This window comes from Doryrhamphus excisus, chromosome 21 (genome assembly GCF_030265055.1).
Source record: "Doryrhamphus excisus isolate RoL2022-K1 chromosome 21, RoL_Dexc_1.0, whole genome shotgun sequence".
Classification (NCBI taxonomy): domain Eukaryota; kingdom Metazoa; phylum Chordata; class Actinopteri; order Syngnathiformes; family Syngnathidae; genus Doryrhamphus; species Doryrhamphus excisus.
In genome coordinates this window covers 9,819,262-9,845,457 of record NC_080486.1, presented here as the reverse complement: position 1 = coordinate 9,845,457, position 26,196 = coordinate 9,819,262, and the positions used below count along the sequence as shown (strand labels likewise).

General features: G+C 40.5%; 2 protein-coding genes across 7 annotated transcripts in view; one reads left to right on the top strand and one right to left on the bottom strand.

Annotated features, from left to right (window-relative positions):
• Positions 1 to 8,821: 8,821 nt before the first annotated feature.
• Positions 8,822 to 26,196, bottom strand: part of trim55b (tripartite motif containing 55b) — a 42,938-nt gene continuing 25,563 nt past the window's right edge. For 2 of the 6 annotated variants that reach the window (XM_058059708.1, XM_058059711.1), the window contains exons 8-18: positions 24,092 to 24,154; positions 23,802 to 23,921; positions 22,614 to 22,753; positions 22,252 to 22,421; positions 21,736 to 21,916; positions 21,567 to 21,662; positions 19,251 to 19,484; positions 19,143 to 19,165; positions 17,932 to 18,056; positions 17,688 to 17,867; positions 8,822 to 8,978 (exon numbers count right to left, since the gene is read on the bottom strand). In XM_058059708.1, the coding sequence (XP_057915691.1) occupies positions 8,911 to 8,978; positions 17,688 to 17,867; positions 17,932 to 18,056; positions 19,143 to 19,165; positions 19,251 to 19,484; positions 21,567 to 21,662; positions 21,736 to 21,916; positions 22,252 to 22,421; positions 22,614 to 22,742 (1,206 nt within the window). In that variant the 5' untranslated portion in view covers positions 22,743 to 22,753; positions 23,802 to 23,921; positions 24,092 to 24,154 and the 3' untranslated portion in view covers positions 8,822 to 8,910. Of the gene's footprint in view, positions 8,979 to 17,687; positions 17,868 to 17,931; positions 18,057 to 19,142; positions 19,166 to 19,250; positions 19,485 to 21,566; positions 21,663 to 21,735; positions 21,917 to 22,251; positions 22,422 to 22,613; positions 22,754 to 23,801; positions 23,922 to 23,986; positions 24,065 to 24,091; positions 24,247 to 26,196 lie in introns of those variants that run through there. The other 4 variants (XM_058059713.1, XM_058059712.1, XM_058059709.1 and 1 more) reach the window with 4 other exon arrangements.
• crhb (corticotropin releasing hormone b) lies at positions 15,533 to 16,697 on the top strand. Its single transcript, XM_058059732.1, has 2 exons — positions 15,533 to 15,705; positions 15,812 to 16,697. Exon 2 carries the CDS (start codon positions 15,832 to 15,834, stop codon positions 16,369 to 16,371), a length of 540 nt encoding a protein of 179 aa, XP_057915715.1. The 5' UTR covers positions 15,533 to 15,705; positions 15,812 to 15,831; the 3' UTR covers positions 16,372 to 16,697.

The following is a 26,196-nucleotide window of genomic DNA, read 5'->3' as shown; positions in this document are numbered from 1 at the left end:
CCATACAAAAAAAACATATAGTTATTTATAAGGAATTTCTCAAAATGTTTTTGAATATTAAAAAAAATCTATAAAAATTGAGCCGTGAGAGAAAAATGGCCCCGGGGTTGCGCTACGGACAACCCTGCCCGAAAAAAAGGCAGTTCTCCAATAATTGTGATTTACATTTGTAAGAAATCCAACTAAATTGCCACAAAAATGGCCTCAAATGGCCCCAAACATATTATTAATAATATTATTATAATATAATAATATTATATGTTATTAAACATATTATATATATTATTAAACATATTATATATATTATTAAACATATTATTGATAATATTATTATAATATATAATAATATTATTAACACAAAAATGGCCTCAAATGGCCGCAAACATATTATTATTATTATATATAATAATATTATACATTATTATACATTATTAAACATATTATTACTAATAATATGCCATTTCAGGCCATTTTTGTGACAATTTAGTATTATTAATAATAATAATATTATTATAATATATAATAATATTATTAATAATATGCCATTTCAGGCCATTATTGTGACAGTTTAGTATTATTAATAATAATATTATTATTATTATATATAACAATATTATTAATAATATGTTTGGGGCCATTTGAGGGGCCAATATTATATTATATATATTACAATATATATTATTATGAATGATATATTATTAATATTAATAATATAATATTATTACAATATAAAATTTATATAATATTATTATATTATGCATTTAATTTAAAAGCATTTTGGAATAGCTTTTCCAAAAACGAGAGAACTGATTTTAGCCTGGAGTTGAGTTTCTGCCTCTGCCTGATTTGATAGTGGCAGGACTGGGGGGGGGGGGGGGGGGGGGGGGGGGGCAAAAAGAAATATAATGGCAATGCTGACTGACGTTCTACCAAGTGACAAATTGGTCGTTTTCCGCTCGAGAAAAATTGTCAGAAGCAGAGTCTACGGCAATGTACCCCATGGAGCTAGCTATTACCGGACTTTCTTTGTCACTGCAGCCATTGTTGTCACCCTCCATCTGCAGCAGGTGTGACACTCCAGCGTACGACACCCTGAATAGAGATTCCGTGGGGAATTGTGCCCCATTAGACTTGAGTGACTCCTGGTGGATCAGTCAATGTTGTTCAATGAGTCAGAGCAGGAGCGCTCATTAACAAAAGGGCATAAGTCTACGGCACGCCTTGTTGCACTCAACCGCAAGGAGGACGGGAGTGGGGGGGGGTCGGGTGTTTGACAGGAGGCTGTCACCGATCAAGAGTTGAGTGTGTCGTCGGCATGCTAACCTCCTGCCTGAACATTCCTAGCCGTGATAGCGGGCCCCACAAATTGCTACTTTTATGTTACTTGATCACCTTTTGCTAAGCCACACCGCTGATACGCGAATGGACCAATTACAGCACAACACTGTTCAAGTTCTACCACACACAAGGTCATTAGTAAGGTCACAGCTTAGGCTGAAAAAACTCTTTACATGCTGTTTTTGGGAATCTAAAAAATAGTCAAAAATTAAGACGAAGATGCAAAGATCTTCTATAGAACAGAGTGCTTTGCTATTTGGAGAAGATATACCAAAAATATTAGTCAAAAATCCACTATATGACAGGAACCGTCTGCAAAAACGCTCGTCATCTTTACAAAGACCAGGAATTTTTGCTGTTTTTAGTAATGTCCTGCAAAAACACCATGTTAAGACTTTGCTATTTTTGGGTATTGACCCCATAAATAAATTATTAGACAAAACCTACGACAAAAATGCCAGTCAAAGATCATCTACATGACAGGAACCGTCTGCTGTTTTAAAAGACCTACTGCAAAAACGTTTGTCGTCTTTACGAAGAACCGGAATTTTTGCTGTTTTTAGTAATCTTCTGCAAAAAGACCTTGTTAAGACTTTGCTATTTTTGGGAATTGATCCCATAAATACATTATTAAATTAAACCTACTACAAAAATGCCAGTCAAAGATCATCTACATGACAGGAACCGTCTGCTGTTTTTAAAGACCTACTGCAAAAACGCTTGTGGTCTTTATGAAGATCAGGAATTTTTGCTGTTTTTAGTAATTTTCTGCAAAAACATCATGTTAAGACTTTGCTATTTTTGGGAATTTACCTCATAAATACATTATTAGACAAAACCTACTACAAAAATGCCAGTCAAAGATCATCTACATGACAGGAACTGCCTGCTGTTTTTTAGGACCAACTGAACCGGGTACTCCGGTTTCCTCCCACATTCCAAAAACATGCTAGGTTAATTAGCGACTCCAAATTGTCCATAGGTATGAATGTGAGTGTGAATGGTTGTTTGTCTATATGTGCCCTGTGATTGGCTGGGTGGCGGCCAGTCCAGGGTGTACCCCGCCTCTCCCCCGAAGACAGCTGGGGTAGGCTCCAGCACCCACTGCGAACCTTGTGAGGAAAAGCGGTAGAAAATGAATGAATGGAATATCCTAAAAATAGTACAATTGTAAGCCTATACCTGACCAAACCGCATTCAGAGTTGAGTGACTTTGTCGTCTGAGGCCTTAGGGGTGTTTGCGTATTCTCCACCCGATGACGCCGCCGGTGAAATTCATCTGAGTTGTTTCACTCAAACTTCGGGGCATCAAGTGGTGGAGGGTGGGGTAGCAGGGGGGGGTTTAATCTACATATCAAAGCCATCATAGTGTTGCTGCAGGGCCTCTGCATAGGCACATACGGTCCATAATATTTATAGCTCGGGATCATCCTCCCTTTGGGGATGGTACGGGGGGCGACTGTCAAGCAAGCGAATGGGATGCACAGGTGAATTTGGGACTGTTGCATCATGCCGGGCTAAACCGGGGAGGTGCCTCCCTCCGTGACCGCCATTTAATCGGCCCATTGATTAGACTCTTGGAGACAAGTGTGTGGAGGGTGGTGGTAGTGGGGTAAAGCAAATTGGATGCTAGGAGACAGCTAGGAGACCAGGGTTCAATTCCACCCTCGGCCATCTCTGTGTGGAGTTTGCATGTTCTCCCCGTGCACGTGTGGGTTTTCTCCGGGTACTCCGGTTTCCTCCCACATTCCAAAAACATGCTAGGTTAATTAGCGACTCCAAATTGCATATTGGTTTTCGGCACAAAAGCCAATATCGGACATCCCAAGTAAATAAATACAGTATAAATGATGAATGAAAGTGATAAACGTCAAAGATACAGTCAAAGTGTGGCTAGCATGCATTAGCAAAAAGGCACTATAGTTCGGAAAGGAGACACTATTTCATGTGAGGACATTGTCATTCATTAGAACCTGTTGACCTTCAAGAGTGTATGGAAGCTAGTGCTGCCTTCTTAGATCTAATGCCCACGCACAAAAGAGCCCAAACCCCCATGGACCCTCTTGGGAAATGCAAAGACGTGAACATCAATGAATTTGGGATCTCAGCATGGAAAGCACATTTCCGTCTCCTTTGGCGCATCAAAGCCAAGAATTGCGTCCGTTGAACAGGAGCTTTCAGGCGGTGACGGCATCCAAAAGGGAGGCGTTTATCTCTTTAGGAAGGCAGAGCATGACGCCGCTCGTTCACAGGTGTCTTTAATAAGAAATGTTGATGGACTCGTTGCTTGGTTGCACAAAGGTTCGACAAAGGTGAGGAAAGACTAACTTTTCAAACTGAAGTGACCAATGCCTGATGCCTGCAGTGCGTGAAGCACATATTTGACAACGGAAAACCAAAACAAAGACAGTACAGAACTGACCTGAGCTGAACTCTATACCGCTTGACGTAAACGTGGCTTTAATAAGCAACAATCAGATACTCAAGTGTTGCGTACAACAGTAGCCATCGATCCCTGATCATAAAACATCCTTTTCACTGTCAACTTGTGAAAGTCACAATAAAACAGAAACATGGCGCCGTGCCCAGATGGTGGGAATCAAGCTACAGAGCCAGCCAGCTTGGAGGACTTTTGTCAACAAGGGAAAAACCGAGACTCAGGAGACCCTTTAGAACAGCAAAGCTATTTTCTTATACAGGTCTTTGGTCTTTGAAATTCATTCATTCATTTTCTACTGCTTATCCTCATGAGGGTCGCGGAGGTGCTGGAGCCTATCCCAGCTGTCTTCAGGCAACCAGTACACCCTGGACTGGTCGCCAGCCAATCACAGGACACATATAGACAAACAACCATTCACACTCACATTCATTCCTATGGACAATTTGGAGTCGCTAATTAACCTAGCATGTTTTTGGAATGTGGGAGGAAACCGGAGTACCCGGAGAAAACCCATGCAAACTCCACACAGAGATGGCCGAGGGTGGAATTGAACTAGGGTCTCCTAGCTGTGAGGCGTGCGTGCTAACCACTCGACCACCGTGCAGCCTGTGTTGTATCCAGTATTTTTAAAATATCGGTCTTTGTGATCGGGGAAAAAAAAATCTGATACCAATATCAACTGATATTGCATTTTTATGCTGATATCGGGCCAGACATCTCTAGTATTTACACTGTAAAACTACAATTTGAATACTATAAAAAAGTAAGGCTATCAAATGATTTGACCAAATAACCTAGCATGTTTTTGGAATGTGGGAGGAAACCGGAGTACCCGGAGAAAACCCACGCATGCACGGGGAGAACATGCAAACTGAAGGATTGAAAGGATTGAACCCTGGTCTCCTAGCTGTGAGGTCTGCGCGCTAACCACTCGACCACCGTGCAGCCCGGTCTTTGAAATGTCTAATTGTATTCGGGCCAATAATATACAGTATTAACATTACCTCTTAAAAACAGCAAATGTTTCTGTTCCATAGATTTTTTTGACTGTTCTTGCCGCAGATAGATCCTGTCCTTTGACTAGCACTATTGAAGTAGATCCTTAAAAAAGGCAGAACGATTCAGTCCTATTGAGAATCTTTAACTGGCAATTTTGCAGTAGATCCTTAAAAACAGCAAAGGACTCCTGTTACACAGATCTTCGACTGCACCTCTGCAATATCTGTCATATCGAAGTTATCGACTGCCACGATCCTTAAACACATCAAAATGGCAGAATTTGTATATTTTAATTGATGAGTTTTACTTTAGTCAAGACTAAATCCTGATCTGAATCTGATCAGACGTTGTTATTAAGAGGACCGTCCAATCTCGACATTCCCGTCGTGCCACTCGTGCCCATATTTACACTAGTTTGCCCGTAGTGTCAGCAGAGAGTAATGCAAAGCGACAGGCGCCCGGCTTTGACGCCATCGCCACCAACGATTCACAACAGATAACAGATGTTGGACATGTTTTTTTTTTTGGAGCCAACAACGGTGACTCAAAGTGTGTGAACCACCGAAGGCTGTTTCCAATTTCCTCATGTTCACTCCTGCCCATCATTGCCTATGAACTACACCCACCCCGAGGCTCAGGGTTACGTCACAGGCCCCGCATTTAGCGCTACTTATTATTGTTGTGAGCATACATGTAGCAAAAAATGCTAAAGTGAGCACGGGCGAGAACTTTACGGCTCATGGCCGATGTCTAAATCCCTCGTCTAATTACTCTTTACATAAGCATCTTGTGTAATTCATGCCCCGGCACGTCCGCAGCGGTCGAGGCGCTCCGGGGGGGAAGCCCACCTGAGTTGCCAATTGCATACACACACAGCTCAGTGAGCTGGACACAATTGACAAGGAGGAGGAATTAAATACAATACAAGTAATTAGCAAACAGCCAGTACAGGCCAGTGATCATTAATCCAAAGCTGGAGTAATCGATATACATTTGCTCTTGACGTCTTAAACTTAACACTTGAAGTAGGAACACAAATCGACTTTTAACAAAATACAGTTTTAACAAGAAAAAAATGTAGCGAAAAATGTAGCGATGTTAATGTTTTCAGGGGTAGGAAACCAAATGTGGTTAATAATAATAATACAAAATATATCAAAAGATATTTCTAAATAAAAAAAATCTAAAAAACATTTTTTTTAAATTCTCCTTTACTTAAAAAACTGCAGTTAAATAAAAATAACATTTAAAACTATATGCTACATGATAAAGAACACTTAATATTTTTACTTCTACTCTTTAATAATAATAATATAATTTACACATTAATAAAAATAAAAATAAAAATAAAAATAAAAATATACTGTTGTATTACATTAAAATAAATAAATACAAATATATAAATATTTTGTAAGTATTATAAAATCGGATTGATAATATTTAAATAAAAAAAATATATCGAATTTAGGCGGCACGGCGGTCTGGTGGTTAGTGCGCAGACCTCACAGCTAGGAGACCAGGGTTCGGTCCCCGCCCTCGGCCATCTCTGTGTGGAGTTTGCATGTTCTCCCCGTGCATGCGTGGGTTTTCTCCGGGTACTCCGGTTTCCTCCCACATTCCAAAAAAACATGCTAGGTTAATTGGCCACTCCAAATTGTCCATAGGTATGAATGTGAGTGTGAATGGTTGTTTGTCTATATGTGCCCTGTGATTGGCTGGCGACCAGTCCAGGGTGTACCCCGCCTCTCGCCCGAAGACAGCTGGGATAGGCTCCAGCACCCCCCGCGACCCTCGTGAGGAAAAAGCGGTAGAAAATGAATGAATGAATGAATATCGAATTTAACCCATTGCAAAATATTTACATTTTAAGTATATCTTGAATCACGAAATTTGTTTCTTTGAACTGAAAAGACAGGCCAAAAATGTAAACAATGATTATAAAGTGGCAAATCAATGCATGTTACTTTTAAGGAACGCCTCCTACAAAGAACACTCCCTATTTTGGGGTCAGGATAAAATCCCCATCGTCGTTCACTGAGAATAATTCACCATGCACCATTTTTATTTTAGCATCGCAGCCTTGTTAAAAAAAAAAAGACAAAAAAGGTCACTGCTGTTATGTGGAAGACGACAAAAAATGTAGTTTTTTTGGTCTCCAGCTATCGTGATGTAAGGGTTTATACTACTGTACATTTAAGAACGATTATACACCCCCTTTTCATGGCAACGATACAATATTTTGGGATATCTGTGAGGATTTTTGTGAAAAGATTATGAAGGTTTACAACAATGAGGAGATTTAAGCAGGATGTGCTAAGCAGCTTAAACAAAATGATGAAAACTTGTTGGAACCGTTAGATATTAGAACTGAACACAATGGCTTCCATGTAGATTTGTCCATTATTTAAAATTAGAACAATAAAGTTGATATTATGGTCTACAGTGAGAGCAGATAGCAGGTGGAAGACAACCTGGAGAAGCAGGAAGTGCAGGAAAATTGAAGGGAAAGATTTACAGGGCGGAAGTGAGAAGAAGAAAACCAAAGAAGATGTTTCTAGGTGTGGTTGCAGAGGACATGCAGCTGGTTTAAATGGAAAAACGCAATCCTCGACGGCGAGAAGAAGAATTCAGAGCACCATGCAATGAAAATCATCACTTCTCACCCTGACTTGTGACGTGCTCCAGCTGAATCAAGTGTATCCCTGCTGATGGAGAGTCATTACATTAGTTTTATTTGACTTGCTCGCTTGATGGATGCCCGGCTTTGGAGGCTTTTAAATCACACAGGCGGTCATGTCGAATTAATCACTGGGAATTCAGCTCGGCTCCCTCCAAGGTAATGCCACAATATGTTAATTAAATACGTATTATCGCTGCCTTAACAAAAGGGTGGCCAAAAAATGCTAAAATCAATCCAGTGTGGGTCAACATATGCTAAGCTGGCTGGAAAAAAAAACATCAATATCAACAGTATATTATTATTAATTAATTTTACAAAGATATTGAGTTGTTTCTTTACTTAGCAATTTGTATGGTCATATCACCTCGTACTTCAGTAGGTGATAAAAAATATATAAATATGGTAAAATAATAAGGGGAAAAACAAACAAACAAAAAACCCAAATATGGTAAAATAATAAGGGGAAAAAACGAACAAAAAAACCCAAATATGGTAAAATAATAAGGGGAAAAAAACAAACAAAAAAAACAAATATGGTAAAATAATAAGGGGAAAAACAAACAAAAAAAACAAATATGGTAAAATAATAAGGGAAAAAAACAATCAAAAAAACCCAAATATGGTAAAATAATAAGGGGAAAAAAACAAACAAAAAACCCAAATATCGTAAAATAATAAGGGGGGAAAAACAAACAAAAAAACCCAAATATGGTAAAATAATAAGGGGAAAAACAAACAAACAAAAAACCCAAATATGGTAAAATAATAAGGGGAAAAACAAACAAACAAAAAACCCCAAATATGGTAAAATAATAAGGGGAAAAAAAACAAACAAAAAAACCCAAATATCGTAAAATAATAAGGGGGGAAAAACAAACAAAAAAACCCAAATATGGTAAAATAATAAGGGGAAAAACAAACTAACAAAAAACCCAAATATGGTAAAATAATAAGGGGAAAAACAAACAAACAAAAAAAAACAAATATGGTAAAATAATAAGGGGGGAAAAAACAAAAAAACCCCAAATATGCTAAAATAATAATGGGACCCCCCCCCCCCCCAAAAAAAACAAATATAGTAAAATAATAAGGAGAAAACAAACAAACAAAAAAACCCAAATAAGGTAAAATAATAAGGGAGGAAAAAAAAAGAAAAAAATCCCAAAAAACAAAAAAAAAACCTTAATCTATATTAGGAAAGCAGGAAGTGAACAAATGTAACAGTTACTGATTGTAAAAGTACCAGATGGAGGGGTAGGATTTAATAAGCTTTGCTTCTTCCTACTCCTTTTGGACATGTGGAACTGTGAACTGATTATGTGATGCATTCAATTGTAATCTGATGCATGTTCAAATGAAATAAAACCATTACCATAACATGAAATAGGAGCAAAATATAAAAAATACTGAGCATGACTCTCACTCAGCTTTGTTCCTTGTGAATGGTTGCACATTATTGCATCTTATCATCTTGAGTGTTGCCGTCACTGATGTGCCCTTTCGGTTCTTGCAAGAAGGGAACTGAAGACAAACAAACAACGAAAAAAAAAAAAAAAGAGATAGGTTACATATTCACTCTGGAAATGTTCTTTTAATGAGGTTATTCTTTGCATTCACAAATGAGGAGGATGTGACCTCGGCGACTCTTTGTTTTCCTCATTAGACGACTCTCACAGTCAACTTTCTGGAAAGCGTCTTCATCGGTATCGCCGTCAAGTCTCCGCATCTTGTTTAATACGCTGGAGGACATCAATTATGTTTGCTATGGTGCTTTTGCACATCACAAAAATAGGGTGTTCATGCACATTTGAGGATGCCTTCACATGCACAGGTTTAGTTGCTGTGTGTTTTTTTTTATTGACCCAAGTGGTCAGCGATGTGTTGTTCCCGATAGATGAGGCTTCCTCTTATCACGCAGACTCGGCATGTCCTCACGCTCAACCGTAACTTAGTGTGACTGCTAGCGTCTAAAAAGGGTTACATGCATGGTTGACGTGAGGAAGAAGGGGGCAACAACGCCTGCGGTATTCTGACAGTTGTCTCTCATTAGCCCCCCTTTCAGCTCTTCTTACAGTTCACCATGGATGACACTTGCAGGACAAAAACGCCGCAGACAAGAACCAAAAAAATGCCCTTTTTGCCTCGATGATGCTTACATGAAAGGAGTGGGATTGGAAAACAAAACTATTTTTAAGGTCAGTGACGCTCAGTGGAAAAAAAGTATGGTGAGCCTACAATGCCAGTAGCAACAAATAGACTAATATTTCAAAACAATAATAATTTGCCACTCATTATCACATAAGAAAACACACTCAAACATTGTCAAGTACATACCAGAGTAGCACTATAATCCCCAACTGACAGTCATTTCTGGAAAAGGCACAATACTAATAAAAACAATAATAATAAGATATGCCTTTATTTGTCCCTCAGTGGGGAAACTAATCAAGAGAACATTCCAGCCAATCGTTATTTCTAGAATAAGGTACTGTACACAGACCTCACAGTTAGGAGACCCGAGTTCAATCCCACCCATGTTCTCCCCGTGCATGCGTGGGTTTTCTCCGGGTACTCCGGTTTCCTCCCACATTCCAAAAACATGCTAGGTTAATTAGCGACTCCAAATTGTCCATAGGTATGAATGTGAGTGTGAATGGTTGTTTGTCTATATGTGCCCTGTGATTGGCTGGTGACCAGTCCAGGGTGTACCCCGCCTCTCGCCCGAAGACAGCTGGGATAGGCTCCAGCTAAATTAGCATATACAACCTGGAACACCACCAAATGCAGAATACACTCAACAAAAAATATCATGCATGAGCTGAATTGAAACATCACACGTATGCCTTAGGCTGGCTACAACAAAAGGCCAGTTCAAAATGTGCTCAGACGATCTTGGTGGTGATAATGCTGCATGTGAAGGTCCTGGTCCTGTGCCATTGTGGTGTTTTTTTTTTTGAGTGGCCTTTTATTGTAGCCAGTCGAAGGCACTCCTGTCTAACCAACATCTCCATATGCCACACCTGTGAAGTGAATGCACTATCTAGGCAAAGGAGAATTACTCAGTAACGTAGATTAACGTAGAACTTTTCGAAACAAAGCAAACACGTTCAAAACACGGCATTACAATCGTAGTGGTGAATATTATTACTGAATATAACCAATCACTCACATGCTCAGGTGCTTAATAGTCGGAAATCTAGCTTGAGGTAGAACATGAAGCGCGGAGATAAGCCTTTAGATATAATATATATACACCCCCATTTTCAAACATAGACACAATAGGCTTAATGCCTTTAAAGCAGACCTGCACACATTGAGGCAGGCTTGTACAATATCTCCAATTTACATTTTAAGTACCTGACGGACAAGGAAAGCAGGTGCAGCCTATTTAGGAACAACTGAGTCCATTATACTGCCGATACACGTGGAATTTCTACCAGGGAATGTCAATTCTTGAAGCCCATACAAATAATTCCACTTTAGAATAATAGCTTGAAACGTAGCATTTACTGAGCTTGCCTGTCGCTATGGTGACGACAAATCACAAACATTACTACAGCAGTAAATAAACCCAATGGCTCCTGGATAAATATATTATTGTGTTAATTTTGCAGGAACAAAAAGTGCAAGAAGTGCTTGTTCTGAATCTACCATGCAGCCTATTCAATATTTAAATTAGTCTTTAAATAAAATAGTCTTCACAGAGAATTGATTAATACAATTTCACTTTGATAATCTCTTAAAGAGTGAATAAGACTGCAGTGCATAATCAATGAGTTGATTTTACTATTTTGGCTAAAGTTTGTTGTTCGTTTTGTTTGGTTGCCTTTTTGGTTCCTTTACAAATGTCACTTCTGTTAACATCGGCAATGGTAAAGGTCAGCTCTCGCCTGTGTGACCGAGGTGTTTTATGGATGGTATCGCAGCGTGCTGTAAACCGAAAGGGACACCTGAGCAGGAGCGCTGAGGTCATGCCGCGCATGGCATGCACGGCGGCAATCAGCACCTGAATCTGGGACGTCACTAAGATTGAAGACTTAAACTTCTAGGTGGTGTGTTTGGAAATTGTTCATCCCACTAAAATAGGCTTCATCAGTTAAATTCATGATTTGAATATGAACTGATCTGGCTTGATTCAGGATACTTTTTATAAAAAAAAAGTAGGCCTATCCCAACTGCCAATCACAGGGCACATATAGACAAACAACCATTCACACTCACATTCATACCTATGGACAATTTGGAGTCGCTAATTAACCTAGCATGTTTTTGGAATGTGGGAGGAAACCGGAGTACCCGGAGAAAACCCATGCATGCACAGGGAGAACATGCAAACTCCACACAGAGATGGCAGAGGGTGGAATTGAACCCTCGTGTCCTAGCTGTGAGGTCTGCGCGCTAACCACTCGACCGCCGTGCCACCTGGGTAAACATTACATTTCGAAAAAATCCAACTCTAATGCAGTTCTTGTCTTCTAATAAGAAAACCGTAGCTTAACATAGAATAAATTAGATATAGCTTATGTCTGGTATGCTAGCACTCACAACATTATTTGGCCCCATGGCAGGTTACTTAGCATTCATTCATTCATTTTCTACTGCTTATCCTCACCAGGGTAGCGGGGGTACTGGACCCTATCCCAGCTGTCTTACACCCTGGACTGGTCGCCAGCCAATCACAGGGCACATATAGACAAACAACCATTCACACTCACATTCATACCTATGGACAATTTGGAGTTGCTAATTAACCTAGCATGTTTTTGGAATGTGGGAGGAAACCGGAGTACCCGGAGAAAACCCACGCAAACTCCAGACGGAGATGGCCGAGGGTGGAATTGAACCCTGGTCTCCTAGGTGTGAGGTCTGCGCGCTAACCACTTGACCGCCGTGCCACCGTGGTAAACATTACATTTCAACAATTTGAAATCGAAAAAAATCCAACGTTAATGCAGTTCTTGTCTTCTAATAAGAAAAGCGTAGCTTAACACATAAGAAATGAGATATAGTAGCTTATGTCTGGTATGCTAGCACTCACAACATTATTTGGCCCCATGGCGGGTTACTTAGCATTCATTCATTCATTCATTTTTTACCGCTTATCCTCACCAGGGTCGTGGAAGTGCTGGAGCCTATCCCAGCTGTCTTACACCCTGGACTGGTCACCAGCCAATCACAGGGCACATATAGACAAACAACCATTCACACTCACAAGACAATTTGGAGTGGTTACTTAGCAGTCGCACTAAATTGACATATTTTCCCGAACAATACAGTACGTTTTTTCTTTCACCTCATATTGAGTCTTACATGCTGTCACTATGTTGGTCTGTATTTTTTTTCTGCTTTAATTTGATGTTGTTATTGTCTTAGTTTTACACAATACATAATATATACAGACGTCCACTAGAGATTTGTGTAAACGAGCCGGGTCTATAAAGGTTGGGGACCGCGTCTATCGCTGATTAAAAAGACTTGGTCAGTCAAGTGGAGTGCCACCAGGGAAGGGCAAGGCTGTTGAATTATTTCAGAATCCCCCACTAAAAAAGGGCACATGTTCAATCAAAACAATGCGTCGCCGTGGATAATTTGAAGGAGCCTCATCCCAAAAAAAAATCATCACCATGAGCAAGAGGTCATCGGCATAAGGTCAACATCCCCATTTCACTCATTGATAATTCTTTTAATCGGATCTAATCGTGGGCTCTAATTAAGGAAACAAAAGAGTGCAATCATTTAAGCTGAATAATCTTTTCCGGTGTGACGTCACAGCAGGAGCGGATTTCTGATGGGAGTTGATGGGACAGTGATTTACAAAGGAGGCGACGTGTGTTGACCACGATGTGTTTTCTATGTGTCAGCCAACATGTGTTCCTTGTGATGGGACGTGACACCCACCACGACCGACACATCCCCCTCCCCTTTGCAACAACATCATAAGCACAAAGTCAATATGAAAGGACGCGTTTAACACAGGACGCCATTTCCGTCACAATTTCTCCTTGATTAGTGATGATGACACTTTGACCCCGCTAGCATGTAACGTATGTCTGGGACCTACTTTTACCCTCCCGATGGCCTGGAGGCTGAAATGGAAGCACGGCAAGGAATCAAGGGGATGCATTTAACCTCATTGTGACAAATATGTGCCGTGGAACAGTGTCAGCATTAATAAGCGAACAGGAAGTAAGTGATCCAGCCTACACGGGTAATTGCCCCTTTTAATTGCGCAGCACTTTAGTTGGAGCAAAGTGTGAGAAACACCTACTTTTTTATCATCAACCTGCTTTGGATTCTAATGGCTCGTCTCATATTGGATGGAGCTTTCCATCTTGAAAGTGTGATTTGGCGTTGGGCCCTAGTGCGAGAGATGGGGAAGTGGCGGAGGTAGTGACGCGAGTACTATGTGCGGCAGCGGCAATGAATCACTTGCGAGACAACGCTGCATCTCCCCTTCTTCCTGACTTGGATGCAGATGCACATTCATTCATTAAGTGGCAACACAAGGGGTCGACGGCATTGGGAATATTTCGACGTGACTGCGACATCGCCCGCCACATTAGGTAAACCTGTCTAACTTGAGTGGAAAGTTTTCACGGAGAAAGTCACGCTTTGGTTATTATTGTGGTTGTTAGTTCACCAAACTAGCTGATACATAAGACATAATACACTCCTCTGCACTCCACCCACCGAGACAAAGACACTGTATAACTAACAAAAGGTCTCACTCTGTTCTTGCCGTTGTTCTGTGGAACAAATGCGCCAAGGTGCGGAAATCAATGCACACAATGAAATTTTGTGGCACCCCCAGTGGTTGTAGCGCACTGTTATTGGTCAATTTTAATTACTTTTGCTGGTATAGCAGCATGCAGACCTCACAGCTAGAAAACCAGGGTTCAATTCCACCCTCAGCCATCTCTGTGTGGAGTTTGCATGTTCTCCCCGTGCATGCGTGGGTTTTCTCCGGGTACTCCGGTTTCCTCCCACATTCCAAAAACATGCTAGGTTAATTAGCGACTCCAAATTGTCCATAGGTATGAATGTGAGTGTGAATGGTTGTTTGTCTATATGTGCCCTGTGATTGGCTGGCTAGTAACCAGTCCAGGGTGTACCCCGCCTCTCTTGCCCGAAGACAGCTGGGATAGGCTCCAGCACGCCCCCGCGACCCTCGTGAGGATAAGCGGTAGAAAATGAATGAATGAATAATTCTCTCTCGGTTGCACGGAGGTAAAGTGGTTAGCACGCAGACCTCACAGCTAGGAGACCCGAGTTCAATCCCACGCTCTGTGTGGAGTTTGCATGTTCTCCCTGTGCATGCGTGGGTTTTCTCCAGGTACTCCGGTTTCCTCCCACATACCAAAAACATGCTAGGTTAATTAGCGACTCCAAATTGTCCATAGGTATGAATGTGAGTGTGAATGGTTGTTTGTCTATATGTGCCCTGTGATTGTATATAACAGTATAACAGTCACTAAAGTCATCATACAGCAACTTCACACTCAAATATACAAACATGTACCAATATGAATATTAAAAAAACAACTCCTTAAAATAACTCCAAATTGTCCATAGGTATGAATGTGAGTGTGAATGGTTGTTTGTCTATATGTGCCCTGTGATTGGCTGGCTGGCGACCATTCCAGGGTGTACCCCGCCTCCCTCGCCCGAAGACAGCTGGGATAGGTTCCAGCACCCCCGCGACCCTCGTGAGAGGAAAAAAAAGGTAGAAAATGAATGAATGCTGGTATATCTTAACCTGTAGAGTGACCACCAATATTACAGTATAATGCAGCACAGTTGCACAACACTGCAAACGACAATGATGAATGACTGTATACATTTAATATCTATTTAGTATGATAGATACTAGATATGTAGAGGCTTACTTTTTTTTTTTTTTGCACTTGTGGGTTCTTTTCTGATTTCATTCAAGTGAAAATGCCAGCAGGTGTGGCCACACACTCACTCCCCATACACACACTCATATGACTCATCTCGTCCAAACTAAAGCACTTTGTCAGTGAAAAAGGGGGGTGGGAACGCGCAGGCTCAATGTGGCTGGACTTGTAGTGAGGTAGGTGGGCTCTATATATATATATATTTATATATAAGTCCACTCAGTATCTTGTCTTGAAGTAACTATATGCACTTGGTTCTATTTTTTTTAAATAAACAAGGGAGGAGAGCATCTTCACCAAATACACCTGGCAACCCGCATCGCTGCATTTGGACCTCCTAAGCATTAAAGGTAAATATATTTGTGTTCGTGTTTTCTTACGTTGGGTGAAGTTTTAGTGACACTTGAAACATAAAAATCCGCTTCAACCGACAACTTTTTTTTTTTAAATCTCTAGATTCTTGTTCACATCCTGACATGAAGCTCAATTTCTTTGGTACCATTGTGATTCTGCTCGTTGCCTTCCTACCGCGCTACGAATGTCGGGCTGTTGAGAGCCCCGGCGGAGTTCTGCGGATCCCCGCTGCCCAAAGCCCGAACTCCCAGCAGGAGCAGCAGCAGCAGGAGCAGCACAGGTCACCCTCGGGTCCCATCCTGGAGCGCCTCGGTGAGGAGTACTTCATCCGTCTGGGCAACGGAGATTCAAACTCTTTCCCCCCCTCGTCCATGTACCCCCTGGGCGCCGCTGGGCTCCTTAACAGAGCTCTGCAGCTCCAGCTCACTCGGCGGCTTTTGCAAGGCAAAGTTGGCAACATACGGGCTCTCATCGGCGGCTTCCCGGACCGGAAAGATGACTTCGATGACTCCGTGGAGCGCGGACGCAGGTCCGAGGACCCGCCCATCTCCCTGGACCTGACCTTCCACCTGCTGCGGGAGATGATGGAGATGTCCAAGGCGGAACAGATGGCGCAGCAAGCCCAAAACAACAGAAGAATGATGGAGCTCTTCGGGAAGTGAGGACCAAAGACCCTTCCGCCCTTAAATCCCTTTTTATTTAGTTATATATATTATATTATATATATTTTTTGCATTTGTACCATCAGCACAAAAAAAAACAGCTCTGTACAATGTCGTGCTGCTTTATCACTCTATTATTTATAGCTTTGACCTCAAATTAGAACATGGAGGGACTTAAAAACTATCCGATTGTACCTTGCCATGTTTGAAAAATGATACATATATCGACAACTTTTTGTTCAATATGACCTTATGATGCATCCTTGTTTTTCTTCACTGTATTAATGACTTTTATGTTTGTTAATAAACTGATGTGCAAGCAGTCATTCAACATCTTATATCTATATATTTTTAATAAATAAAAAAAAAACAACTAAAAGCATGGCTTACATTTCTCTGTGGAAATATCTACACGCTGCTTATAATTAATAATAATAATAATAATAATAAATTATCGCTAACATTTGTAGACGTTTAATGGTAAATATGGAGAGGCTGTTTAGTTTAACAATACAGTGAAGCTGTCTTGCCCACACAGGTATTAAATAATAGAGCCAAGCCGTGGGTTAACAGTGAGGCGGAGCGTCCAAAAACAAAAACAAGGTATCCTACAAACATCTCAACTGTGATAGCTTTTTTTTTTTTTTGCTCAATTAAAGTGACAAGAAGATGAAATGGACCACTGAGTGCTAATGAGGATGATATTTATACAGTGTGTGTGTGTGTGTGTGTGTGTGTGTGTGTGTGTGTGTGTGTGTGTGTGTGTGAAGGCGATCCTTGACTTCCAGTGTCCGCACAGACCAAACAAAAGCAGTGAGTCATCCTTATGTTATAAGCTCAATGCTGCATTCAGTGACTGCCACTTGTGGCAATTATAGACAAGACTTATCACATAAAAGGTGAATATGAGGCAAAGAGTTTTGGGGGAAGTTTTAAACATGGATGATGAAGAAGAAAAGGGATAGTGAGCCAGGTCCGACATCTTCGATCTTCCCAGGTCTTCCCAGAAGAGCAGAGGCTGTTATTGCAACTTTAGTCCGTAACGTGTGAAGGGGTTGGTATGTTTCAAATTATGTACAAAAATAAAAAAAAAATAAGTATGATGAAGTATAGAATGAACTTTTGTTCATCTAGTGAAGTGCTTTTATAATTAAATGTCTAATCTTTAAGAACATGAGGGTAGTATACGGTCTGTTTATAGTATTACTTCTTTCATTTAAGTATTAAAAATCAACCCAAGTTCAGTCTTTGCACAGTGTACTTTCTTCAGGGGATACCCAAAAAAAAAAGTACCCCCCGAAAGTATCCCTACTGACCTGCTGGGAGAGAGGTGGACACTGTACTTTTGGCCACAGCAGAGGCGGAGCTTGTCTGTGGCGGCGGGGCGGGAGTAACCGGCGCGGGTGGGGCAGCGTCGCTTCCCGTAGCCAATGGCACCAATGGTGCCTCTCCTTGCCCGGCCTCTTCATCATCATCATCATCATCCTCTTCATCCTCTAATGAAGACGAGGAGTCAGAGAGGTAAATTTGTGACGTTGCAACCTAAGTCGTATCCCCCACCTTGAATGAAGTCGATGCTGCGCAACACCTTGCGCTCCCTGCGGAAGTCGGCGGTGAAGTGATCCATGTTCTCGTAGCCGCGCTCCACTTTGTCCAGATGTGATGTGCTGCAGGCTTCTGCAAGTCTGTGTGCAAAGAGGACCACCATTCGGCTTGTTGTTGGAGATACGGTATCATCGCCATATTGAAAATCCTTCAATTAACCTTTGTGTTTCCTGTAGTCATCAGGTTGACATAAGCAAATCATTGCCAGTATCGCTAATTAACGCTAGGTAAAAAAAACACTGTAGCATTGGGTAACCTCCTGATGGAGTTGTATTAATTCTACATGTCAGTAGTAGTATCATGAGTTTATCTACCTCTGCATGGGCTTTAAAATGGTGGTTGCAGCGGCTGTTGTGAACCTCGAGCATGTTACACTTGCTGTACTGTTGTTTAAATTGTTCAATATATATCATTTTACAACATTGGTTCTGTAGCGGTCAAGTGGTTAGCACCTCACAGGTAGGAGACCTGAGTTCAATTCCACCCTCGGCCATCTCTGTGTGGAGTTTGCATGGGTTTTCTCCGGGTACTCCGGTTTCCTCCCACATTCCAAAAACATGCTAGGTTAATTAACGACTCCAAATTGTCCATAGGTATGAATGTGAGTGTGAATGGTTGTTTGTCTATATGTGCCCTGTGATTGGCTGGTGACCAGTCCAGGGTGTACCCCGCCTCTCGCCCGAAGACAGCTGGGATAGGCTCCAGCACCCCCCGCGACCCTCGTGAGGAAAAGCGGTAGAAAATGAATGAATGAATGGTTCTGTAGTGGTCAAATGGTTAGCAAGCAAGCCTCACAGCTAGGAGACCTGAGTTCAATTCCACCCTCGGCCATCTCTGTGTGGAGTTTGCATGTTCTCCCTGTGCATGTGTGGGTTTTCTCCGGGTACTCCGGTTTCCTCCCACATTCCAAAAACATGCTAGGTTAATTAACGACTCCAAATTTTCCATAGGTATGAATGTGAGTGTGAATGGTTGTTTGTCTTTATGTGCACTGTGATTGGCTGGCGACTAGCCCGTGACCCTCGCAAGGATAAGCGGTAGAAAATGAATGAATTAACGGTTCTGTAGCTGCTGTGCAACTTTCTCATGCACTCCAAATCATTATTTATGTAAAAAACAAACCTTCTACCAATTAAGCACCCTGGCATATTAGCAAGTATACTCACTTTTTGAGAAGAGGTTTTGTGCTCTAAATAGACAAGAGAAAGAATCCTTGTTAGTTCACAGTTAAAAAAAATATTATGTCAATTTGAGTTTCACTGGAATGAACCAACCTGTAGGAACACGGCCATTTCCTGCTCCTCCATAGTCTGGATCCCCATTTCCACAATCTTACAGCTCTCCTCCAGGTGGTCCCCGTACTTCCTGGTCAGGCCCCGGATGTAGTTGACCTTCTCCTCCTGTTCGGCGGTTACCTTCAGACTCATCTCCCGCTTCTTCTCCTCCAGGATGGAGTACAGATTGTCAAACTTCTCACACACCAGGTTCTTCTGCCGTCGACTGTTCTCCTTCAGTAAAAAGAAGTGACGGCGACATTTTAGTAAGGCAGGGTAGAAAACAAGGCTACATTTTTGTACTGGCTTTGACTCGGAATACTAACATTTATCATTTGTTAGTGACTACTAAGGACTTATTCTTCCTGCAAATGTAAGATTCCTTTTTAAAAACACACACGCATACATTGAATATTATATGTATACAAATGCGATGCCGTGTAATGACGCAGATCACACTTTATATTTAGCTTTTGATGCCCTTGGGATGTGCCACTGCAGCTGATATCGGAGGGTGAATGCCTTTAACTGCATCTCCTTGTCCGATACTGTTTGGTATGTTTACATTATTACATAGATTGATGATATGATCAGATAGTCAATACTACCGACTTACCGCTGAGTGTTTTTGAATGAAATGATCTGAAACAACACGTAGGGACACATTTAAAGGATCAACACCATTCCTTTTGATTTAAGTTTCAGATGAAACCACAGGAAACGGGCTTCAGCGCTGGACGGCCATATTATCGAGGCAATTCAACCCATATTCAGTACCAAAAAGAGGCAAATGTATTGTCTTTGTCTTATCTTTAAAATGACATTTTATTGGACACAAAATAATGATTTGTCAGGGCATTCATCAGAATAAACCCTGAGCGAGGCACCAAGGCTGGATGGGAAAAAAAACACTTTCAGCGGCACCTCATCTAAAAAGATAAGACTTCAGAGACTTGCAAACACTGAACACTGACTTAAAAACGCTGTCGGCAATGACTGTGAGCACTTTCTTAATCTGTTATGCTATGATCATAATGCTTTGACAGCCATTTGTTACTGTTATGCTTTTCTATTGTGCTATTTCTGGCATTTTTGAGAGCCTTTGGAATTTACGGGCACATTTCTTACAGTGCAAGTAGCGTGTGTATCCAAGGAAAGACACCATTGTTAGCATTTGCTTGGATTGCAAATGCTTGTTTTCTTTTGCAAAGCTAGCTGGCCGATATCTTTGTAACAGTAACATTTAAAGCACTAACATAGTTTACCTTCAAATTTACTGTAATATTGACGGATAAACTGTTCACATTTTGAGCATCCACTGCATTAGAATGTTGTAAAGCAGGGGTCTCAAACACGCGGCCCGCGGGCCAAATGTGGCCCGCAGGACACTAGTTTGAGGCCCCTGCCTTGATATGAAAGTTTAATGTTAGTGCGGCCCGCGCAAGTTTGATATGGATGCTGTATGGTATCATGTACCCAGAAAAAATTATTACGTTTGATTAATGTTCATGTTAAAGGTTAAATAACTGTTAATAGTTATCCTCCCTATCCGTGTGGAAGTGGTAAGTTTTTGGCTTTTTTTAAGTTTAAAGGAAATAACTTGGAGGCTACCGTTTAGGTCGCTAGATCTCTAGTTTGCGAGTTAGCATGTGTCTCAAGACCCTGCAGTTGCGCAATATGTTGTAAATAAAAAGAGTATAAATGTGACTATAGTCGTGTTTTGTCATGTCTACAGGGCTCTAATAATGCTTTGTTCATTTTAATCTGAAAAAAAATAATTTGTCTACCCACCAACTATATGTGGTTTCTTAAGTTTTTATTATTTGCTGTTTTATTATTATTATTATTATTATTATATTTATTTATTACTGATTGATTGATTTTCTTTATTCTTGATTTGTTTATTTATTTTTCATCTTATTTTGAAAAATAAAAATTAAGATATTTGAGAACAGTGGAATGTTTTATCAGCGCTTCTATTGTAGAAAATCGGAACCAAAGCACTGAAAAAGTTCGTATATTTTTCAGTTTTTAATAAATGCGTTTTTTCAGTCTCACCCAGACCCTAGCTCCAGTGGCCCCCAAGTTAATTGAATTTGAGACCCCTGTTGTAAAGGCAGGCTTATCCCTATTTTTAAAAATTTTTGATAATATTTCAGCCGCTGCTTGGGTCTGTCCATCACTGGGCCTGAAGCAGAATAACATCGTGTAGTAAAAGACAATGTAGGTGCAACTCAAGCTAAAAAAAGGGGAAGTAGGCGAGCCGGACTATGAATATTGCTGGTAGTGTAGATGCTTGCTGTGCAGGACACTGACCTCTATGGCACGACAAGCCTCCTCCAGCTGACTGATGATGCCTTGCAACCTGTCGTTGTTCCCCAGCATCATGGCAATGCCATCGTTTAGCTCCGTCTGGGGCATATACATTGTATTTTTTATCACTTCATGGAGGTGGTACTGTTTGTTTGTGATTTTAAGGTCTAACCTTCTTGGTCTGGTAGATGCTGCTGATGGGCTCCACCTGGCAGTCCTTGTGGACGCCAAACACCTTACACATGGAGCAGGTGGGTACGTTATGGGTCATGCAGTAAATGTTGATCTTTTCTTCTTTGTGAACGTCGCACATGGGCGTTGATGCTTCCTTTCGCTCGGGCGCTGGCGTGCTGCTGTTGGAAAAAAGAGAGAGGAGGGTACATTAGACAAGATATTGAGATTTGATAATGTCAAAGGTTCACATTGCTGTAGTGTATTGATGAACAATCAGTAGTGCCTTAAATCTAGAATGTAAACACTCACACAAAGTAAACTGACTTACTAAAGCAGGCACTAAAATAAGGATAACTTTCAACCACTACATAAAGTAAGATGACTTACATTCAAAGCAAAAAAACAAGTTCTTTTTAGACTAGTCTTACTCATAAGAATGTTACTTCCCAGGTTTATGACAGCAGTTTGACCCTGGAACAGACTTTTTATTCTCAGTGCATCTTTTCTGGCTTACCTACTGGACTCCTGCTTGAACATGTCAATAATATTTTCCACTAGTAGGTTCCGTTGCAGTCCGTAAACACCATGCCGGTCCAGAACCACCTCGTGTCTGCATGACGGACAACGGAAGCGGCCTCCGGATGCCAAAGAGCCACTCCTTGTCGGGAGGTACGGGTTTGAGGCCTGTAAACAGTCCACAATCCAGCTTTGGAGGTTGATTTTCTGACCTATTTGTCCTACACTAAAAACTACCAAAGTGTGGGCATACTCAAGGTTCTGTTGACATTAACAGCTTAGCTTGAGGTACTAATGTTAAGTAATAGTGTTCTGCATGTAGATATGTATATATAGTGATAATAAAAGCTTGTTTCTTACCTGGAAGACATCATTTGCGCATTTTCTGCAGAGGTTGTGCTGGCAGGGCAGGATAACCACAGGCTTTGTAAACATCTCCAGGCATATAGGACAAATTAGTTGTTTCTCCAGGCTCTCCATGGTGGTCATTGTGATAGCAGCTATTAGAAGAATAAAAAAAATGTCCAAAGGTTCCACTACAGATGGTAAATTAATAAAAGTTGTATTATGAAATCGACATTACGCCAAAAGGCCCTGAGGCGTTTGTCGGTGCGAGTGTGTGCGTCTATCTATCTAGCTGTCGTGTCTGTTTTTAGCAGCTACTGCACTCACGTCAGTGCCATTTTTACCTTGCCCATATTTGAAACCGAGCTGGGAAGTGGTCAACAGCTGCTACTGCCAACAGGCTCCCTTTTATTTTTTATTTTTTTTACATAGCTATATAGCTTCATTTGGTTGTCTGTTGTGAGTGTGCAGACAACCACAACAAAAGAAAAGTCATCAAATCCATGAATCATGCAGTTCAACGTGTCACCGCTAGGCTTGTGTTAGCTTTGAAATGCTAAAAAAATATAAGCTAGCGAATTATCTGACATTATTATGCCAGGTGACCCTCAGAATTTTTTTATATAATATTATGAAAGTGTAGCATAAGGAAGATGTTGTTGTGCGTCTCTATAAACATTATAACACAATTTACAGCATTTTCCGCTGCTAGGCGAACATTAGCTTCGATTGTTAAATGCTAACGCTAGTTTCACACAGTTAGCACAAATATAGTGACCTTAACTCGCCAATGAAGCCTCTAAACGCTACATAAAAAAACTTTATATGCTTTTGAAACAAGAATTATTCATCTTATGAACCTTTGGAAACAACTTTCCCCACGCAAATGTCAAAACTAGCAAGCGACTTACAATGACTTAGCAAGTTTGGACACAGACTGTATCTACAGTAAATGCGGTATAGTTCCAAGAGGCGGAAGCTTTCTAGCAAATATTCTTAGTAATAATAAGTTTATAACTTCATCTAAATCAAATAGTTTGGCGTAGAAATAGGTGACACATGAAAAATACATAAGTTAGTGGTTAGAGCTGAAGTCCCAGTTGTCTTCAGCCCAATCGGCTTGGTGAATTTTTGTTTTCCTTCTTTATTTGTGTGCAAAATAAGTAAATTAACAGAATAAAAATGAATATATTTTAAGCTTACTTGCTTAAGTTTCATTCCAGCAAGAGTCTCTCGGCAGGGAGCCTCCAGCGACAGATAGGAGGTCGGCCACGAGTGATTGGCAGTCAGCCATTTTGAATTCTTGTCTGTATCACCAACCTGCTGGACCAAAGAGGTGCTGTTTATAAAAACCTGACAAGGACAGTCACAAATTTGACCAAATTTACAGGAACGTGATGTTTTCCGGGATTTTTTTTTAGGGTTTGGGAGGTTCTCTAACCCCCACAGACCTCATAGGTGCTGTTGACGCAATCTAAGAATGCACCCCTTACAATTTTCGGCCATTTTGAGGTTTCCCTGTCTTCCATTATCATATCGATCCTGTTGAAGTCAACCTGAAAAAAAATGTAAAGGTGTTTTATATTGTTTTTTAATTTTACATTTACACAAGCAAGAGTATGTCAGCACATCCTCTCAACAAAAATCTGCTCACGTAAGTGCTATTTGTATGAGTGCACGGACACCATCACATAATCAACTGGTATTCAATTTAGCTAAACATCTAATCATCTCCAAAACATTTGATGGACTTTGAATCACTACGCAGACAAGGGTGGGTTGAGTCTTATATACTGTATGCATCTATATGCATCCTGCAGGTAGATTTTATATAACGCACTGTCTCATTGTGTGACGCACAATCATACGTCAATGTGTTATACAGCCTATACTGCATTAATCAAGTTATGTGCAGATGTATAATATAATATTTGCATGTACTTAATATCAGAGTCTCTTATGACCTCTTGTGGTTAAAAAAAACACTATCAACTGAGTTACTTTGCATTATTTGTTACATTTAATTGAAGCCAAGAGGATAAAAACAGTAAAAGCCTATAGGCCAGGAACAAAGTAAAAGGGCGCCATCTAGTGCATTTTACTGGAAGTTCAACTAAAATCTCACTATTTAGTTCAAATGTAATTAATTTGTATTGTTCGTCAATCAACTAGCATTTCAATAACTGAATTATTTCATTTCTTATAATAATTTACTTTATTTGAGTGCGAAAAATATCAATTTTTAATAAATTCAGAACATTGTTTAACTTTATTAATGGCCGTTCAAACATATTATTTACAATAACCTAATTATTTTCAAGAATGAAAATTATTTTCAATTATTATTTTCAATAAACAAGAATGAAATTATTTACTATAAATAAATAAATGTAATAATGCACTTTTATTTATCGTTTTACATTTACTGTATACAAAAATCCCTTACCTTGTTTACAGTTTTGTGCCACTAGATGGCGCCACATTTACATTACAATATCATTGCATGGCACCTAACAGAATCATTTCAGTTTTTAGCACTGCTAATAATAGAAATACTATAAAATATATATTCTAAAGATGTACAGTGATGCATCAATATCTATAAGTTAGATATGTATTAGCTGTGACAATGTTTGCATGTGGGAGTGAATATTTTAATGATAATTTAAAGGCGCGGTATTGTGCAAACATCTTGCAAATAGTGCACAATGATGTGTGTGATAATGTGTTTGTTTAGAGGTGTGAGCACATACTGTAGATGGTGCAAACAAGGTGTAAAAGCGCTGCCTGGCAATAGAGCCATCGTTAATGACTCACTGCGTTTTCACAAGGTAATGTGAATCAATTAGGGGCACCACAATTGATGTCAACTTCCCTCCACAGAGATATGGAAAAAAGATATCAGTCAGGGGTTGTCGAGCATGAGGAGCGCCGCTGGGATACTCCGCCGGTACCCCCATGGGCAATCAGCAGTTCTACACAACGCACTTTACCTCCCTTTGCAATAACGTCATCAACAATAACTGCTTTGCCCCCACAAAGGCCTTGAGAGTCCAGAGCGTATTGTATTGTATTGTATTGTATTGTATATAGTACATGACGTGCCATTGACGCAGCTGTCCTGTACTCCATCAAGCCTTGTCAGGGTTGTCTGACAACAGCGGCTTTGTAAGCAAAAAAAAAAACAAAAAAACAGTACACACAGTTGCCTTCTGGCAAATACTTAAGAAGAGAGCTGTAATAAGCAGAAGCAGCACTTCCTGTTAAATGCTCAGCCTGGAGAAGTGCACCATAAATAGTAGTAATGACATAAATGTTAAGCTGCACGGCAGCTGAGTGGTTAGCACGCTGGCCGGTACAGTCAGGAGTTTGCATGTTGGATTTCGACTGGTACTTTAACACCCTCTCATAGTCTAAAACATGCATGCTAGGTTAATTGGTGACTGTATTACTCATATAGTATTGGTGTAACCCATTTGGGATAGGCTCCAGCTCACCCATGCCATACAGAAAATGAATGGATGGAAATAAATGTTGAGATTTTGTTATTATTACGCTTAAATTTGAAGTGTGGGTGTTGAAATTGCAAATATTGGTA